The following is an 18,185-nucleotide window of genomic DNA, read 5'->3' as shown; positions in this document are numbered from 1 at the left end:
TAGTGGGCCATCTGCCTTCTCTGAAGGCTCTGCTGCCTCTGTTCAGAACTCACAGGCTGGTGGCCCTCAAGGTGTTACTGTACCCTTGACTTTGCTTCACACTTTACTTTCTCTCTTTGGAGTTTTCATCCCAGGGCTTCCATGATCATCCAGGTGCTGATGACTTCCAGTCTGCATTTCTTAGACCTCTCTGGACCCCCGTTCTCTATACGCAAGGTCCCCTCCATCTGAATGTCTCAGAAGCACAAGAAAGCTGGCATGCCCCCAGATAAATTCATCTTTTTCCCTCACAAATCTGCTCCTCTTCAGTGTCCCTGACTTAGTCAATGGTACAATGTGGAGGGAAAGTTAAATATTAAATTTGAACTCAATTGTACATGGACACAAACAATGGTCACCAAGTCCCGGAACAGGTGAGTTAGGGCGTTCATCCTGCGCTGTTTTGGAGAAATCTCTATTTCAATCTATTCCTATACATTAGTTATTGAAAAACAACAGACAATCGCAAAAATCAAGTTGACTTTTGTGTTCCTTGAGCCCAGTCGCGAAGGGCCTTCTTGACTGGGCTTCATGCCAAACAACTCGTTACAAAAAGACCTAGGGTCCCAGATCGCGCTGAAGCTTCATGAGATCTCTCCTCATCTGTGCACGCACGAGTGGCTGACTCTGGAGCCCAGGCTGTTCCTTCCCGGTCTGGTGGTGAATCCTCCATAGTCTGGCGAGTGTGTATATATACATACATATATATATATGTATATTCCCTTCTCCCCTTCCTGTTGCAATTTATTATATTCATTTGCATATTATACAATTTGCTTATTATATCTGCATTGCCATTTACGTGGGATAAAGCTTGTTTACCCTTAAAGGTATCGTGGGTGTGTCTTTTCTTCTCCCCTCGCGCAACTCCCGCACAGAACATACCTCCATCCATTTAATTGCTCAGTGAGAAACCAAAGAGTGGTTTTTTTTGTTCTTCTCCCCACTTCCACATCCAATCTGTAATCAAGTCTTGCTCATTCTGTCTCCTAAATATCTCTTGGATCTGTTCACAGTCTTCAGTTCCTAATGTCACTATTTTAGTCTAGGCTATCTCTCCCTCTCCCCAACATTATAATCAACCACCTGCTAACCAGTTTCCTTGTTACCAGAATCAATAAGGACGCAATATTCCATTTGATGTGACAGGAATGAGGTATCATCTTAATTCTATCACAAGTAAATTTTCTCTCATTACCAACACAACATCAACATTTATAGAAGTTGTTATGTTATAAACTTGTAAACACCACTTGGTGCCACGCCAAGCTTTTCCCATAATATAGAGAATAATTGTTCTAAAATGCAAGTCCTCTCATAATTTCCTATTGCATTAGGATAACACCCAGACTCCTTAACATACCTCATAAGACCCTTTACAAGCAGATTCTTGTCCATCTCTTCAGCCTCATCTCTCACTACTCTCTGTCCTTCCCCCAACAATCCTTTTCAAGTCATAATTTATTTTACTTTTTTGAGATAGGGTCTTGCTCCATTGCCCAGGCTGGAGTGTGGTAGTGCAAACATGACTCACTGCAGCCTTGATCTCCTGGACTCATGTGATCCTCCCACCTTAGCCTCCCCAGTAGCTGGGACTTCAGGCATACGCCACCACACTCAGCTAATTTTTATTTTTTCATTTCATTTCATTTCATTTTGCAGTGATGATGGGGTCTTGCTGTGTTGTCAAGGCTGGTCTCAAACTCATGGGCTCAAGTAATTCTCCCGCTTCGGCCTCCCAAAGTGCTGGGATTACAGGCATGAGTCAAGGTGCCCGGCCATAATTTCTTTTTAAGCTGTAGACTGTTAATGTCTCCTCTCTTCCCTGGTTCTCCTACATTCCGTTCTGCCTACCAGGAGAGATTTCTTCACATGCATTGCTAACCCCTTGGTGAAACATCCCTTTCTCTAGCAAACCTTTCCCGGTAACTTGCCACTCAATTGGGTATGTCTCCTTCAAGCTCTCAAAGCCCCTGTACATCTCTTATCACTTCACTTCTACTTTATTGTAATTGCTGGCTTTATTATCTGTTTTCCCTTTAAGACCATAACCTTTGGGAGGTAGGGGCCATGTCTGTCCTCACTGTTGCAATGGTATGGATTTCGTATGAACAATGGCAGCATCTGCCACATAAATAAATTCAATACAGTAAGCTAGTATCGTTTATGAACTTCCTATAGTTTACAGAAGTCCAACAGCCTAGGCTCTGAACAAGTAGACTATATTATTCTGTTAGACTGAGAAACACGAACACCAAGGGAGCACTTAAGTTAGAGTGCAAGGCCTGTAATCCTCCATCTTTCAAGCACATCAGAACCTATTCATAATCATTCATTTTTTTCAACCTATCAATTTTGTCACTTTGCTTTAAGCTTCCAGCTCAAGAGTTATGCCAGTTATGCCAGGGCATGGAGTCTTCATGGTGGATGTAGCTAGTCTTATGCTGGATAAGAGGCCATGTTTCCCTTTACTAACAATGATCTTCCATCCCACACTACAAAGATGTCAAGGCGAGATGTGATGTAACTATGGGTTTATTTTTCTACTCCAAGAATTGCAGATGTACTCTGTCAATGACATGGAATGCTAGGGTTTCCTGACAGAGGAATGAGAAATCTGGGGTTAGCATGGAGGGCAACCATCCTGGACACCAGGGACAGACTCTTCCAGAACAGCCCAGAAGCCTATCACCATCAGGTCCAAAGGCAGAATCCAATGCAGACTGCCTTGGCTATCCAAGGATTTTTATTTAAAGAAGAATAATTCTAGATACATGGGCTTCCATGGAAGTGATTCCTGAGACATAGTGGTTGTTAAAGTCATAAGCAACTCTGGGTGAACTGATGGAAGAAATAAAGGAAGCAGAGTCTAGCCCTGTGGGAAAAGGGAAGCTAAGAAACCAGGCGAAGTGGTTGTCTAACAGGCCAGGGTTAAGGGCTGGTTCTTGTTTGATTGAGGGATTTCGGGATAAACAGAACCTACGGCAAAATGACAATTAGGCAGAGGGGGCTTAGGGAGAGGGCTGGAGCTCTATGCTCACCTGAGTACCTAAAGACTTTCCTGTGCATACATACTGTTACATCAGTCTTGTGTTGCAAATAAAATACTGGGCAAAAGCAAGGACACTGTTTCTCAACACTGTCGTGAGTATCACGAAAGTTTCCAACGTATTTCTGGCCCAGCCCTTCATTATCGCCATCATTTAGGTGAGGCTGACACAAGCAGACTAAGGCTACGTTTCACAGGTTCCCAACTGCATGGAAGATGAACAAGCAATCAATTATTTGTATCTAAAGCTGCTGCCTGATTATCGTACTACTTTACCTATATTAGGCGGGTATGCTAATAGCTGGAGTGAAACATTCAAAAGCAAATTATGGTTTTGATTTTCTATGAATCAATTGAACTGCAGTACTTTATTGCTTAAAAATGTGATGGACCAAAACATCTTAATTTGGAAAAAGAAAAACAGAAAATTTTTCCAAGAAAATATCAATTCAAAATTAGTTGAATGCAAAAACCAAAGAGGAAATTTCCTTTTCCTCGATTGAAAATGGCAAATTAAGTCAGCACAAAACTCAGCAAATAGGACATATAGTTGTTAGTCTACTAGTAAGTAGGATCATTTACCATGTTTTCAATAAGGCAATTTCCAGTTTCCTAACTTTTTCCTCTACCTCAACTGTCCACTCCCATGGTCTGAGTTTTTATCTTGTCTCTATAACTGTACCACCTTAAAAACCACTAATTCAAGAATGCAGCTGTTTACCCATCAGCTCGTGATCTGTATTGCTTCTGCAATTGTCCCCACTGACCAGTTTAAACTTCTTTGACCTCTTCGGAAATTAATATTTATTGATTTTTTCTAATTCCTCTGAACTCCCCTGGACCTTTCCTGTCCTATCTAAAATTCAGTACTGCAGTGGGTCCCCTGCCAAACTGTGTCCCCCAAAAGATACATCCAAGTCCCAACCCTTGGTGCCCATGAATGTGATCTTATTTGGAAATTAGGTCTTTGCAGATATAACAAATTCAAGGATATCTGAATGAGAATATCCTGGATATACAGGTGGTCCCTAAATCCAATTTCTGGTATCCTTATAAGAGAAAAGGAGAAAAAGAGAGACTTGAGACACAGAGAGATGCCATGTGAAGGTGGTGGCAGAGATTCAAATTATGCAGCTGCCAGCTAAGGAACACCAAGGATTACCAGTGGCCACTGGCAGGGAGGAGAGAGGCATGAACAGATTCTCCCTTAGAGTTTCCAGAAGGAACCCACCCTGCCAACACTTTGACTTTAGATTTCTGGAACTGCAGGAGAAGCTCTGTTGTTTTAAGCCACCAAGTTTATAGTAATTTGTTATAGCAGCTTAGGAAACTAACTCAATCTCCCTTGCCCTCCTTTTCTTTCTACTTATCTGGCAAAGCTCCAGTTCTAGATGGACCCAACTATTAGCTGTACCAGGACAGCCAAAAGCCAGTGAAAAAAAGTCATCAATATCATGTAGAGTCATAATCATCAATCTGGAATGGACTTCACCCTGTATGTTCTTCTCCTCCTCTCCCTGTTAGGAGATAACCTCGCTTATTACCTAGACAAACTCAGTCACCACTGGATGAGCTCACCAAATGTATCATTCTACCTACTGCTGCAGCTTCCCTCTGATTGCAGTGGAGTTCATTCCTTTTCTGATACTAGTCCTTCTTTCTGTGTCTTGTAACCCATCTACTCCTCACTTCTCAGCACCCTTACCCTATCTCTTCTGTCTCATATATTCTAACTCCTTCTACTGCCTCTTTCACATTTGCTTTTCCTCTTGATTTCTCTTGCATGGTGTCAAACAATGGTGACAAATCAGAAGGCACACATACAACCCCCTACAGACACAAATAGATTTCCTCCATCATCCATCTTGTCCTACTTCTTACCCACTTAACTGCTGAACGTCTCAAAAATTTAACCCCATTTTCACCCAGTTCTCACTAACTTCTCACTCTACACTAATCTGACATCTGCCCCAAACAATCCACCCAGGCAGCACTTGCTAAGTCACCAATAATCTCTAGTTGAGTGGAACCACTAGTGTCGATGGACATTTTTCTGTACTTCTTCCACTTGACTTCATGGTATTAAACACAGTTAACTGTAGCCTCCTGGATGCCTTCTGTTCTTGGTGTCCACCTCATCTTAGGCTTATGGTTTTCCTCCTACCTCTCTGGCCACCGCCTCTCTATCTCCTTTACAGGCTCCTCCTCCTCTATCTAGTCTTAGGGACAATAATCTTCCCTTGTCTATAAGACCGTCCTTGGCCCTCTTTTCTTTCCATTCTGTTCTTGTTTCCTAGCCAATCTTATATGTAATCATCACTCTAATTATTATACATATGCAAATGACCTGAAATTTACATAACCAGCCCAGACCTCTCTTTTGCATTCCATATATTCAACTGCCAACTCTGGATATCACAAAGTTGACTCAAGCACATACCTACACATCTAAAATTGGAATCATACCCCCAAACCTGTCACTCTTCTAAAGTACTCATCTCAGGTAAAGTCACCACTATAAACCAACATTAGGGTGTCAAACTTTACACTTTAAAACAATTTTTTTATTTTTAAAATTGTCAACTTTATTGAGGTATAATTGTAGACAAACTGCATGTTTACATATACAAGTAGATGAGTTTGGACATATGCATCCAACCAAGATATCACCACAATCAAGGTAATAAACACATCCATCACCTTCAAAAGTTTCCTTGTGTCCCTCTGTGGGTTTTTTGTGCGTGTATGTGTGTGTGTGTGTGTGGTAAGAACATTTAACATAAAATCTACCACCTTAAATTTTTAAGTGCATAATACTGGATTGTTAATTAGAGACACCGTGTTATGCAGTAGACCTCTAGAACTAATTCATCTTGCATAACTGAGCTTTTATGGCCATTGAGAAACAACTCCCCATTTCCCCCTCCCCTGGCAACCACCCTTCTACTTGACTCTTTCAGATACCTGACGGAAGTGGGCTCACGCCACATTTGTCCATCTGTACCCAGTATATTTCACTTGGCCTGGTGCCCTCCAGGTTTACCCATTTTGTCACAAATGGTAGGATTTCCTTCAAAGATTAAATAATATTGCCCCCACATGTCAAAATGGAACATTCCTTTCCAAAGGTGACACTGCTTCTATCTCTCCTTTCCATGTTTGCCCCATTACTAAGTCGTTTGTTCCTTATAAAATCTCTCAAATCCATCCCTTTCTACTACCAGACACTAGTTCAGGCTACTATCATCTGCAAAATGCCTCCCACTGGTTGTCTGCAGCCACTCACACTCCTGAATTTGCTCTAAACAAGGCAGAATCAGTGGGGAGCTGGTGTTTGGTTACCTCTCCAGCCTCAGCCCACACCACACTCAGCTCTCCATTCTCTAGCCACTGGTCTTTCTCGCTCTCCTAGACTGCTCACCTCTCCTTCTTCTACTACAAGGCCTTTGCACAAGCTCTTTCTGCTGCTCATTTTCTACATTTCTACACTTTCCTCAGACTCTAGCCCAAACCTTTCTTCCTTAGGAAAGTTTCCCCGACCCCTCAAGACTAAGTGAAGTCCCCCCTCTCATTCTCCCAAGTACCTTTCCTTCATTGCCCTTATCACAGGTGTGACTTTACCTTTACTTTTGTAATTTCTGACCAGCTGTCTCTCCACTATATCGTGCATGCCAGGAGGTCACTGAATAGGTCTGGTTTGGCTCACAGCTATATACCCAGAGCCAGGTGACATTCGGCATGTGGTAGACACTCAGTAAAAGTTTTCCATGTTTTTCTCTCCCCACCAACACCCAAGACCCTAGGCGTGCAGAAAATCTTAGAAGCACAAAGGGAATTCTGACACATTGTAGATTTCCAGGGCCAACCCCTGCAGCTTATGATTTTCTGTCAAGAGGAAATAAAAGCATAACTCAGTGGTGTCTTCACAGTTTCTGCCTGCCAGTTCTACTTTTCTATAAATACAGTCCTCATTTTCAAGGATTTTGGATAAGATCGCTGCAGTTGACTATTTTGGGGAGGCACTGCCTGTTCTATTTCAGAGGGGATGTTATCATCTGTCTTCACTCCTGGGGCAGGTGTGGAGAAGCATTGTGGACACCACTGCAGATTCACATAAGAAGCTGAATGTATCAGGCTCACAGGTTCACAAGCCCTGGGCAGGGCCTCGGAGGGCAGACTGAAAGGCATGTGGGGATCGTCTGCCTGTGGACCCATTACTGTATGTTTCATCCATTCCTGTTTTCCTCCTGCCATCCTGTGATGCAGGACTGCTGCTGAGAGCTACTCCTTGTCTTAATAGTGCTTTTACCACCATCTGGAGCTCAGCCTCTGGGTCTTAACGCTCAGGACCTTTTAAGGATGGCAGCCTTCAGCTTAGAATAGGAAAGATGTAAGAGTAGCATTCGAAGTGGAGGTCTAAGTTCACAACATTCACGTAAACGTTGATGTCAAAATTGAGGGAAACGTTGAAATCATAACTTTCCAATGTAGTTTTCTTATTGCTATACAAGAGCAAATAAGATTTCTGAGTGTCCCCTTGTACAAGGTACACTATCTACTATCAAATATTGCAATTTATCCCTTGTATAAAGGTACATTCAGAAATTTAATTACAAAGAGACACATAAGCCCCTGTAACAAGTTACAGTTAAACCACAGTATACCTAATCATGGAAAATTATCAATGTAACCCAGTCTGTAAACAATAACAAGCCAAGTAAACACTGTATTGATGTCTTTTTGTGTGTTCAAAGAAGGATATACTTTTAAATACAAATAAATAATACAATTATATGGACTTACCCTTTGTATTTAAAAAGGTGAATAATATTGTACATATGAAAGGATATGACATAGACTAAGTAAGATTTTCTCATTAACCAAAGTCTACTCAGGCTCCCCTGAACTCCTTTTCCCTTTTTTCTAAATTAATACACAATAGTTGTATATATTTTGGGGGTACATTTTGATATGTATTTGTATATAAATACATTTTGTATATATTTTGGGGGTGATATTTGGATGCATGTATACAATGTATAGTGATCAAATCAGGATAATTGGGAATATCTATCATCTCAAACAGTTATCTTTTCTTTGTTAGAACATTCCAATTCTTCTCTTACAGCTATTTGAAATTTATAAAAAATTCTTAACTATAGTCTAATCTATTATACTTTATTCCTTCTAACTAACTGTAGTTTTGTACTCACTAACCAACTTCTCTTCGCTCTCCCTTCCCCCACCCTGAACTCCTTTTCACTGAACCTGATTTTGGCCTTCCATATTCTTCTTTCCATTGCCCAATTTCAGCAAGGATCCTGGTAAGTCAGTTTAACCAGAATCTCCCCATCTTCAATATCAGATCATTTTCATTGTTTAATCATCAGGTTCCTCAGTCCCCACCATCTCCCAGGTGATATCTGATCACCCTGGCCTGTCTTCAGCAAGAATCCTGTTACATTGGCTTAGCCAGAATCCCCCTTACTCTTGATGTTTCCTTTTAGTAATTTTCCACCCAGGGACCCTCACTCTGCTCCTTGGTTGTAAATTCCCACTTGCCCATGCTGTATCAGAGTTGAGTCCTGACCATTTCTCCCACTGCAAGACCCAATTGCAGTGATCCCTATGCTTCTCTCAGTGGTCTTGAATAAAGACTGCCTTATCTTCAACAAGCGTCAATGAATAACTTTTCCTTTAACAACATATACATATAAGACAAAGATATGTATACTAGCTAAAATTGGCTAACCAACGAACATTCCCTCAATCAACCAATTCTCATGTATATTTATTTAGATATGACTCTTATACACACATGGAAAAGTTTGCTTTTTGTATGTGTGAGATAGTGTCTCCGCTGGTCACCCAAGCTAGAGTATAGTGGCATGAGCACAGCTCACTGCAGCCTTGAACTCCTGGGTTCAAGCAATCCTCTCACCTCAGTCTCCTGAGTACCTGGGTCTACAGACATGTGTCCCCATGCTAATTTTATGTTTTGTAGAGATGAGGTCTCACTATCTCGCCCAAGCTGATCTTTAACTCCTGGGCTCAAGGGATCCTCTTACCTGGGCTGCCCAAAATGTTAAGATTGCAAGCGAGAGCTACTGTGTCTGGCCAACTTTTTTAAAACTAGCATATCTTTAGTTATGTCACGTGCCCGTCCATCTATCATGATATAAAGGTATTCTCTAGTGTATTCTCTACTTTCTCTAATTCAGGAGCAGAGTGTCTCTAAGAAAACAAAACAAAACTGCATACAAATATCGCATTCACCTGCCACGTTCATCAGTCTGGCCATAGAGATCACAAGAACTTGCTATGATCATTAATGATAGGAATGATTTAAGGTTAGCAACTCTGTCGCATGTTTTTATTCTTTCTCCCAAACGAGCTTAAAACAAAATTTTTGAAGATGTTTAATAATTCATGAGTAATCTGATGCCATTGTATTTGCACCTATCAGGTGATATGTTTTCCAATGTCTTGAAGAAGTTGGCATAATGGGTCATGTGAGAAGCCTCAGGGCTTTGCTTTGTGGCCTTGTCAAATGTACTAAACAAAGCCCTTGACTTGCCAGGAGGAAATGCATCCACCACTCCATCATTCAGGGATTCATGCTGACAAATGACAATTACCGAAATGTGTGTGTGTGTATATATATATATATATATATTTCAATGCTTATAAAAGACTCCCATTTTCTTTCTTGTTTCAGTGTCTTACATTTTACTTTGCCTAAATAATATATTTCATTCAGAGTTCTTCTCTCTGAGACAATGACCTAAGTGCCCTTTTCTGTCTCACTCAGCAGAAGATACGCATTTGGAGTTTTGTTCACTTGTAAATCATTCAGTTGTTTTTAGGGATGCACAAATGACCTACAGGTTTTGCGACACCTTAAGGAACCAGTACAATGACTGAGAGAGTAGACAATGCAGAGCCAGAGTGGTGGGACTTATATGAGAAATGATTTAGAAATTTATGAAATTCAGAGATTCATTCTTATCTCAGGAATTAACAAATATAACATCAGCATGGTGGGGCTTACATCTAAGAAACAGAGTCAGAAAACATGAGCTAGTCAGAAAACATGGCTGCCATGAGAATTAAGATTTCAAGACTCTGCCGCTTTTCTATGTTATTCTCTTTATTTTCCAAAAGTGATTAGCATTAAAATTCTCAGATCTGTGGACTGATATTCAGGTACAAGAAGCACATCTCCTGTTTCAAGGTTAGTTTGGGGGTGAGGCAAAGCGGGAGGAAACCCAAGAAATGGAAGAGGTGATGATTCTGAGCAGGCAAGAAGGCAGGTTGAGTTTTTGAGGATGTAGAGGGAAGAAGGAAATGAAAGCCTTCAAGCCAGGGTAGCCTTGGCAATGACTGGGCACGTGATTAGAAAAATCAAAATGAAGTTCCATGGACTTAGTTGTGACCCTCCCACATTCATATGTTGAAACCCTCACTCCCCATGTGTTGGTATTTGGAGAAAGGGGACTTTGGGAGGTGATTAGGATTAGATGAGGTCATGTAGGTAGGGCACTCATGATGGATTTAGTGTCTTTATAAGGAGAGACTCTCGCCAGCCTGCTCACACTCACTTACGCACATGCTCTCTCTGTGCACACAAAAATGAAGAGGTGATGTGAGTGTACAGCAAGATGGCTGCCATCCACAAGCCAAGAGAAGAGGCCTCAGAAGGAAACCTATCTTGCAGCAACTTGATCTTGGTCTTCCAGCCTCCAGAACTGTGAGAAACACATTTCTGTTGTTTAAGCCACCCAGTCTATGGTGTTTTGTTATGGCAGCCCAAACCGACCAAAACCAAAGAGAATCTATATAGCTCTTCCACTATCTGACTGCAGACCCAATGGGGTGAAGTCAAAACTCTGTGTCTTTCCCTGTAGCACATTTCCCTCTGCACACCCTTACTTATTGAAAAAATATCCACCTAAGATGCCACACAAACTCTCCACAAACATTAACTCATGTAAGGTATTTTTCTTACTTCTATTTTTATAGATGAGGAAGCCAAAGCACAGCATTAAGAAACTGAGCAAGATCATATAACCAGCAACTATCAGATTTGGGATTCCACCCCAGGAAGTCTGGCTCCAGGATCTGTGCTCTTAACCCCTCAGCTGTGCTGACTTTCCCCACATTTCTTTGGTGTTCCTTAAGCCACAAACTGTACAGTTATCTTTGCCACTACAATGATTCATTTGTATTCTTTGTTTTCCTGCTATGCCCAAGAATCACTTATTCAAGATTTTTCCTCCATGAAATAACCTATTCTTATCTGCCAGTAACCATATAACTTGTTTTCTGCTATGTGTTCACTTTTACTGGAATAGTGAAAATAACATTGAATATAATAAATGGATCATCAATGCCAGAATAAAAGCATTCAATTATAGAAAAAGTGGAGTTCTAAATTCAGATTATTCATAGATCATATAAAAAGAGTGGTTCTTTAATTTAAAAACAAACAAAAAAACATGAGAAATGAGAAAACACATAGGATATAAAAGTCATTCTTGGTCATACTGAAGAATTTTTAAAGACAAGGGCAAGTCCAAGGCTTGATATTTTTTTCCCTTTGGTTCAAAAAGCCTATTGCAATTAAATTCTATTAATTAAGATAATAGAGTTGAAGGCAACAAACACCCAATGAGAAATGAAAAAACAAATCATCTTACCTGCTGACGTGTGTTTGAACTTTTCACTTTTCTTCTTCCTCCATTTCCAAGGCTTGAAAATCCTTCCCAGGTTGGCAAACTTACTTCTCCTGCGGATGGGTGGGGTGTGGGTGCCTGGGACGAGGGAGTCAGAACGCATCGCCGCCAGCCTCTCCACTTCCTCAGCTTGTTATTTCCAAGAAAGAGATGAAAATAAAGAGAGAAAAAGAGTGTTAAAATGAGAGCCTCACAGATGGCCAACGTTTTCCATGGTTACAGATAACAGAAACCACGTGACCAGAGTTTCTTTTTGCCTTTTGGAATGGAAGTCATACCAGTGTGTTCTGAAGGCTGAGGACAGTTGGCCAAACCCTAGAGATTCAGAACACCCCAGCCAAATTTGCTCAACTTCTACCTAGGCTGGAGGAGGAAGAGAAAGAGGAGGAGAGCTCTCTGGACAAGTCAAGGACTCCCGCCCAAAACAGGGAGAGGCCACCAGAAGATTCAAATGAGAGTCAGTGCAACTACTGGTCCAGCAATTTCTCAAATGAGACTTGGCAAATGCAATCACTACAGCACTGTCTGCTGAGAAAAAAGAGGACAGAAAACATTTATCAACTGTCTATTCCAAAGCCAATGTCTCCAACACCCACTGCTCTCTACTTCCTACTACTGGCTTTACCTAGACCTTCAGCAGCACTGAAATCTGTTAAGCAAGTGATTGTACTTTAGGATTACTGACTTATTTTAGAATCACTCACACTTCCATTAGATTTTACAATTGTCTTAATTCCACTAGTTTTTCTTTTCCTAGAGTCTTGCTCAAAAAAAAAATTCTTAGAAATTGAGAGCTGGGGGTATCTTTAGGGAAAATCTACGCTAATCCCAATAACGGAACACTTGAGCATATTCAGATTTTAATCTCATAATGCCTAGTGGACCCTTCCTTAAAGGTCACAATCATCCCAACCTCTTTTTACCACATGAAATAAAACTAACTGTTTTCCATATTTACAGAGTCCAATACTCCAACTTGAATTTTTAAGAAAGGAATAATCGGAGAAAACAAGCTCTTTGGCAAAATTGAGGGTGTGGATTCAACTTCCCAGAAAGCAAAATGGTATCTGAAGCCGTGGCAAATTCCAAACCACTTTGTTTGGCCTTGACCATAGTCTCTCAAAAAAAATCATCCAGACTTCTGCAACCTATGCATTCCTTGCAAGTTCAACCTGTCAATGACCACATAAAAATGATAGTCTGCCTGTTGTGGTCTGAACACAGTTTTAACTCAGGAGATCCATTCATTCAATACATATGGAATTTTCAGTGTGTGCTGTGGCAGTTTTATTGGTGACAGATGTGATAAGCTAGTAAGAGCTCACCACAGCAGGACTGAAAGAAAGCAGATGGAATTGAGAGACACGTCGGAAGCAAAGTCAAAAGAACTTAGTGACTGATTGAGTGGCCTGAAGGACTGGAGGCAGATCATTGGCAATTCCCAGATTCAGGTCAGCAGAGTAGTACCCTTCATTCATAGAGATAAGGAAGACAGGGGAGGGCACAGGTTTAGGGGTGAGGGCAGCCATGATTTGGACATATTGCAATGAAGAGGGCACTTAAACCTTTTCCTACCTGGTTCAACGCACTGGGAGCTCCTTTTTTCAATCATTTAATTAAGTGGCCACTTAAATCTCTGCCAGACACTATGACCATTTCTGGGGAAGACACATAAGAAAACCAGTCTTGAGCACAGAGTTCCAAGGAGGAGACAGAGGGATCAGTGTATAAGAACATACCACAACAGAGCTACAATGTAAAACTCAATGGAGGTGAAGAGGAGAGAGCAACTAATTCTGCTTCACAGCATTGGAGAAGACCTTGAGGGAGGTCACTTTGGGCTTAAGTTTTGAAAGAGGAGGGACTGTTCTCCCTGCAAAGGGAAGAGGGAGAAGTGGATCCCTGGAAGGAGAAACAGACCCAACAGGAACAGAGAGGGCTGAAAGTACAGAATGTCTGGGGACTTGAAGGAACTCAGTCAACTGTGAGCCTCAGTGACGTTAGGTGAGATGAAGCACTAATGGAGAGAGAGTGGGGTTAGAGGGTCTGCAACCAGATCATGCAAGCTCTTGAAATGAATTGGCATTTGGGGTTCACCCTCTGAGCAGAGGGACAAGGAGAATTTGAAAATGGGAAACTGGTATTATTACATTCAACCAAAATGTATTGCATGCTCACTCTGTACCAGATGCTTAGGCTATGAGGTAAACAAAACAGATTAAAAATACCAATTCATAGAGTTCACATGCGGAAGTAGGGTGAAAGGCAGACAGCAAACACTGAAACCAAATAAATTATAGAGTATGCCAGAAGATACTTGCTTTGGGGAAAAAAATAATGAGTGGAACCCGGTAAAGTAGATCAAGAGTACCTGGCGTGGAATGGGGTGGTCGGCCTGATCGAGAAGGGCCAACCCCCACATTCCATGCCGGGTACTCGAGAATGGGGGAGTCGGCCTGATCAGGACGCAGCTAGATTTGTTTCTTAGGAATATCATTGCAGCAGCAAAGGTAACCTGACTCAGAATATGGAGAAATCCTTGACAGCGAGAACCATCAGGAGGACACTGCAATCACAGTGACTAGGATTCAAGCAGGAGCCTGACAGAAGGATAGGAAGAAAAGATGAGATTCAGCCAGGTGGGAGAATCAGCAGATTTGGTAACTCTCTGGATAAACACGAGCAAGTGCCAGGAAGTGAGAATGGCTAACATTTTTAGTTTTCATGACTAGGTCAATGTGATGATTTTACATGTTTTAAAGAATTTGATGATAAAGGAAGAAGCAGAATAGGATGGCAGCTCAATGGGGACAAGAACTTTGCAGCCAGATAATTCAGTATTTTTGCAAAGGCTCTTTAGGGGTTAGAACTTTATTTCCTGAGGTAATGAAGAACTATTGAGAGGAAATTGGCCAAGGTAGGAAGGAGAGACTTGATTGGGGGTCAGTAGGCTGAGCTGCCAGAGCCAGGGGAAAGCGAGAGACCGAAGATGTAGAAAAAAGGCTGAGAAATGTATAAAACATGGTTCTTAGGAAGGAGAAGAAGTGGGATCAAAAGTGCACAAAAGTATTAGTGATCAGGAGATTTTATGCTGAGTGATTGAAAGTTTGAACTGAGGTGTCTGATCACAAATGGCATAGATCAGACGTGGGCCTCAGGGAGAATAATCTAGCAGCAGTGGTAAAATAACAGATTATTGGAGGCTAAAGGAGGAAGATAAAAGATTCAGAAGGTTTTAAGTACGGTTGTGGAATGGCTGAGGAGAGTGGTAACAATAACAACACCACAGCTATGACAAGGAATAAAAAAGAAATCAAATCAGGCAAGTAAATGGCCTCAGAAGTAACACTGAATTTGAGCATTCTGCTTTTTAAATGGCATCAGCTGCTCGAGTTGGTGCTTCTTCAACAACGTCAGCAGAGCCACAGAAGTAGTGATAATTGCGGGAAACCAAAGCAAAGAGGTATTAAGTCCAGGAGGGAAGCAAAGTCACCACAGTCCAGAGGTCTGATTCTCCCAAGGTCACCTCTTCCATACTCACCACTTTCCCTCGCATTTCTTACCTTGGTGAATAGTCTTTTTGTTGCTTTTGTCCAGATTTTACAAGTCTCCAAACCTACATTGCCAGACTTACTCTCCTGCCTTCAAACCTGTATTGGATACTTTCACCAGAAGTCTGTTCCTTGTAGGAACTACAAGTGGCTCCCCACAGCCTACAGTAGGAAGTTCTAATGTCCTATATTAGCCTTCAGACAAGGCCAATAATCACTTATTCAAGCTTTTTTCCTCCATGAAATAACCTATTTTTTGTATTAAAACAGCCTGACTTATTAGTCTCAACCTGAGTAAGCTGCTCAGAATGATCTTCTAGCACTTCTCTAAACACAGGTTGTAGTCAAAATGAAATGCTCCCTGTAGAAGCAGCTCATCCCGGGATCTCTGGATGCCAGAGGTCTTCAAGGGGATGGGTATCTGCATTTGGTTGGAAGATTTCCTATCATTCCTTGATTCTCAAAAGAGCCTAAGACACAAAAGGTGAAGTTGGAAAAATATTCAGTTTGAGAATTCTCTGAGTTCAGCCAACATAAAACATCTGCTAAAGGTTAAAGAGAGATTATATACAGAATCCTTTAAAAAAATCAAGAGAGGAATTATTCAGGGTTGATACTGAGTTTGCTTCTCATGGTTGGCACTCAATAATGACTTATTAAATAGATAACTGGATAACTGCATTTGATTCAATTCATTCCCTCACATCTTCAGAGGTATGAAAATAAGTATCGTTATTTGTCTTTAAAAAAAAGTGCCATGAGAACCAAAAGGCTGTTCCACAATCACATCTTTAAGAAATGGATACAAATTATTCTGAAATTGCCCCATTAAAATAATGATATGAAATTAGAAGTGTCTTTGAAAAACCAAGAGTGGCAAGGAACAGAGGGTATTATAAAGGTATAATTATAACTCAGTAGTTAAATGAATCCTTAATAAGTATTATTATGAAATTCATGATGTTTAGCTCTTAAATTCAGTAGATTATTGAGCAGACTGGATCACATTAGGTTTAGTTGATTTATATTTTAATCACCCCATTACATTTTTCTTCAATTCATTTGATGATGGGGGCTAGCTTTGCCATCAGATAATGATATTGGAAGGCTTAAGTGTGAGGATGGCTCAAGAATGAGCCAATTTGTGAATACAGTTTGAAAAGGAAGGGAAGGCTTGGTGCAGTGGCTCACGCCTATAATTACAGCACTTTGGGAGGTCGAGGCAGGTGGATCACCTGAGATCAGGAGTTCAAGACCAGCCTGGCCGACATGGTGAAACCCTGTCTCTACTAAAAATACAAAAAATAAGCTGGGTGTGGTGGCAGGTGCCTGTAATCCCAGCTACTGAGGCTAAGGCAGGAGAATCGCTTGAATCCAAGAGGTGGAGATTGCAGTGAGCGGAGATTGCACCATTGCACTCCAGCCTGGGTGACAAAAGCGAAACTCCATCACACACACACAAAAATAAAAATAAAAAAATAAAAAAAGAGAGAGAGAGAGAGAAAAGAAAAGGAAGGGTTAAAAAAACAAAACAAAACAAAACAAAACACAAGGGTTCAGAATAAAGTGTTCTCCCACTGCAGGTACCAGAGAAAGAAAGGGATGAAGGCAAGTGGGAGAGCAAGGTGCAGCCTGCCATGTTTTGGAATCACAAACAGCCTTCCTTGGAAATGGAGCATGTAAAGACAGCTTCGCTTCGGCCTGCTCAAAGGTGGCTACCTTATGCTGTCTGGAGAAAATGCTGAGCCACACATGAATCAGCTTGAATGTCAACTGCCAGGACTGAGCATGTTGAATCAAAACGTTGGAAGCTGGGCAGTTGAGCTCCTTCAGAAGGGTGAAGTGAGGAGCGAGCCATGGGCAAGCAAACTCCTGGGGTCTTTCCTGCTCTACCACCCAAGAGAACGCTCTTTAAAGGACCACACAGTTTGGGCTCCCATTTATGACAAAACTGGATTTTGTTTTATCCATAGGGTGGAAATGATTAGGAGATTATTTTTCTTTCTCCTTAGAAAGGCTAGAAAGAAAATATTTGATGCGTGCATGATTTTAATGAACAAGAACCAAAGCACCTAGGCCTGAGGGTGTTCTGAACCCCAGCCCTTGTGGCAGCCTGGGATGACTCTTGGTGGGCTCCTAGGGCCAAATAGTAAGTACTTTAGGCTTTATGGACCATATGGTCTCTGTTGAAGTGGGAGGAGCTGGCCCAGGGGCACTCCTCAGGTACACCATATTTCTCATGGTGGTTTGGCTTTCAAAAGGCATGTGCAAGGATGGCACCACCTTGGCTTCCTGCTGGCCTAGAAAGTGCTAGTCATACAGTGTCCCAGGGAGCAACCTGGAATGAAGGAAGCACGGTGTCTGTGCCATCTGATGTCTAGTCAGAGTCAGCACCAGAGGCAGGAGCGCAGCCCATTTGGGACCCCAGTGGAGATCTCTCCATGTGCTAAGTGCTGCTAGGGTTTTTGGAGGACCTAAGATTCTCATAGATTGGATTCTTGTTTCTTAATCCTAAGTGAACTCAATAACAGAACATTTCTGTTGCAGGATCTGATAACCTTCACTTTTGCTTGTAATTAGAAGGGGTTATATATCCCCCTTATTTCACCACCCTAGGAATGGGAACCAAAGATCAGAGTGGAGGTAAGCTAGGCTGTCAGCTCACTATGCTGAAGCAGCACTGCCTTTTTTTTTTTTTTTTTTTTTTTTTTTTTTTTTGAGACAGGGTTTTGCTCTGTCACCCAGGCTGGAGGCTGGAGTCCAGTGACACGATCTCAGTTCACTGCAACCTCCACCTCCCAGGTTCAAGCC

General features: G+C 41.5%; 1 protein-coding gene across 21 annotated transcripts in view; it reads right to left on the bottom strand.

Annotated features, from left to right (window-relative positions):
• Positions 1-18,185, bottom strand: part of PHACTR1 (phosphatase and actin regulator 1) — a 570,508-nt gene that overhangs the window by 220,017 nt on the left and 332,306 nt on the right. For all 21 annotated transcript variants that reach the window (XM_007973667.3, XM_007973668.3, XM_038005567.2 and 18 more), the window contains one exon: positions 11,788-11,952. In XM_007973667.3, the coding sequence (XP_007971858.1) occupies positions 11,788-11,952 (165 nt within the window). The remainder of the gene's footprint in view (positions 1-11,787; positions 11,953-18,185) is intronic.

This window comes from Chlorocebus sabaeus, chromosome 17, assembly GCF_047675955.1.
Source record: "Chlorocebus sabaeus isolate Y175 chromosome 17, mChlSab1.0.hap1, whole genome shotgun sequence".
Taxonomy (NCBI): Eukaryota; Metazoa; Chordata; class Mammalia; order Primates; family Cercopithecidae; genus Chlorocebus; species Chlorocebus sabaeus.
Note: the sequence above shows the minus strand (reverse complement) of the source record. Positions and strands in the feature narration are given on the sequence as shown.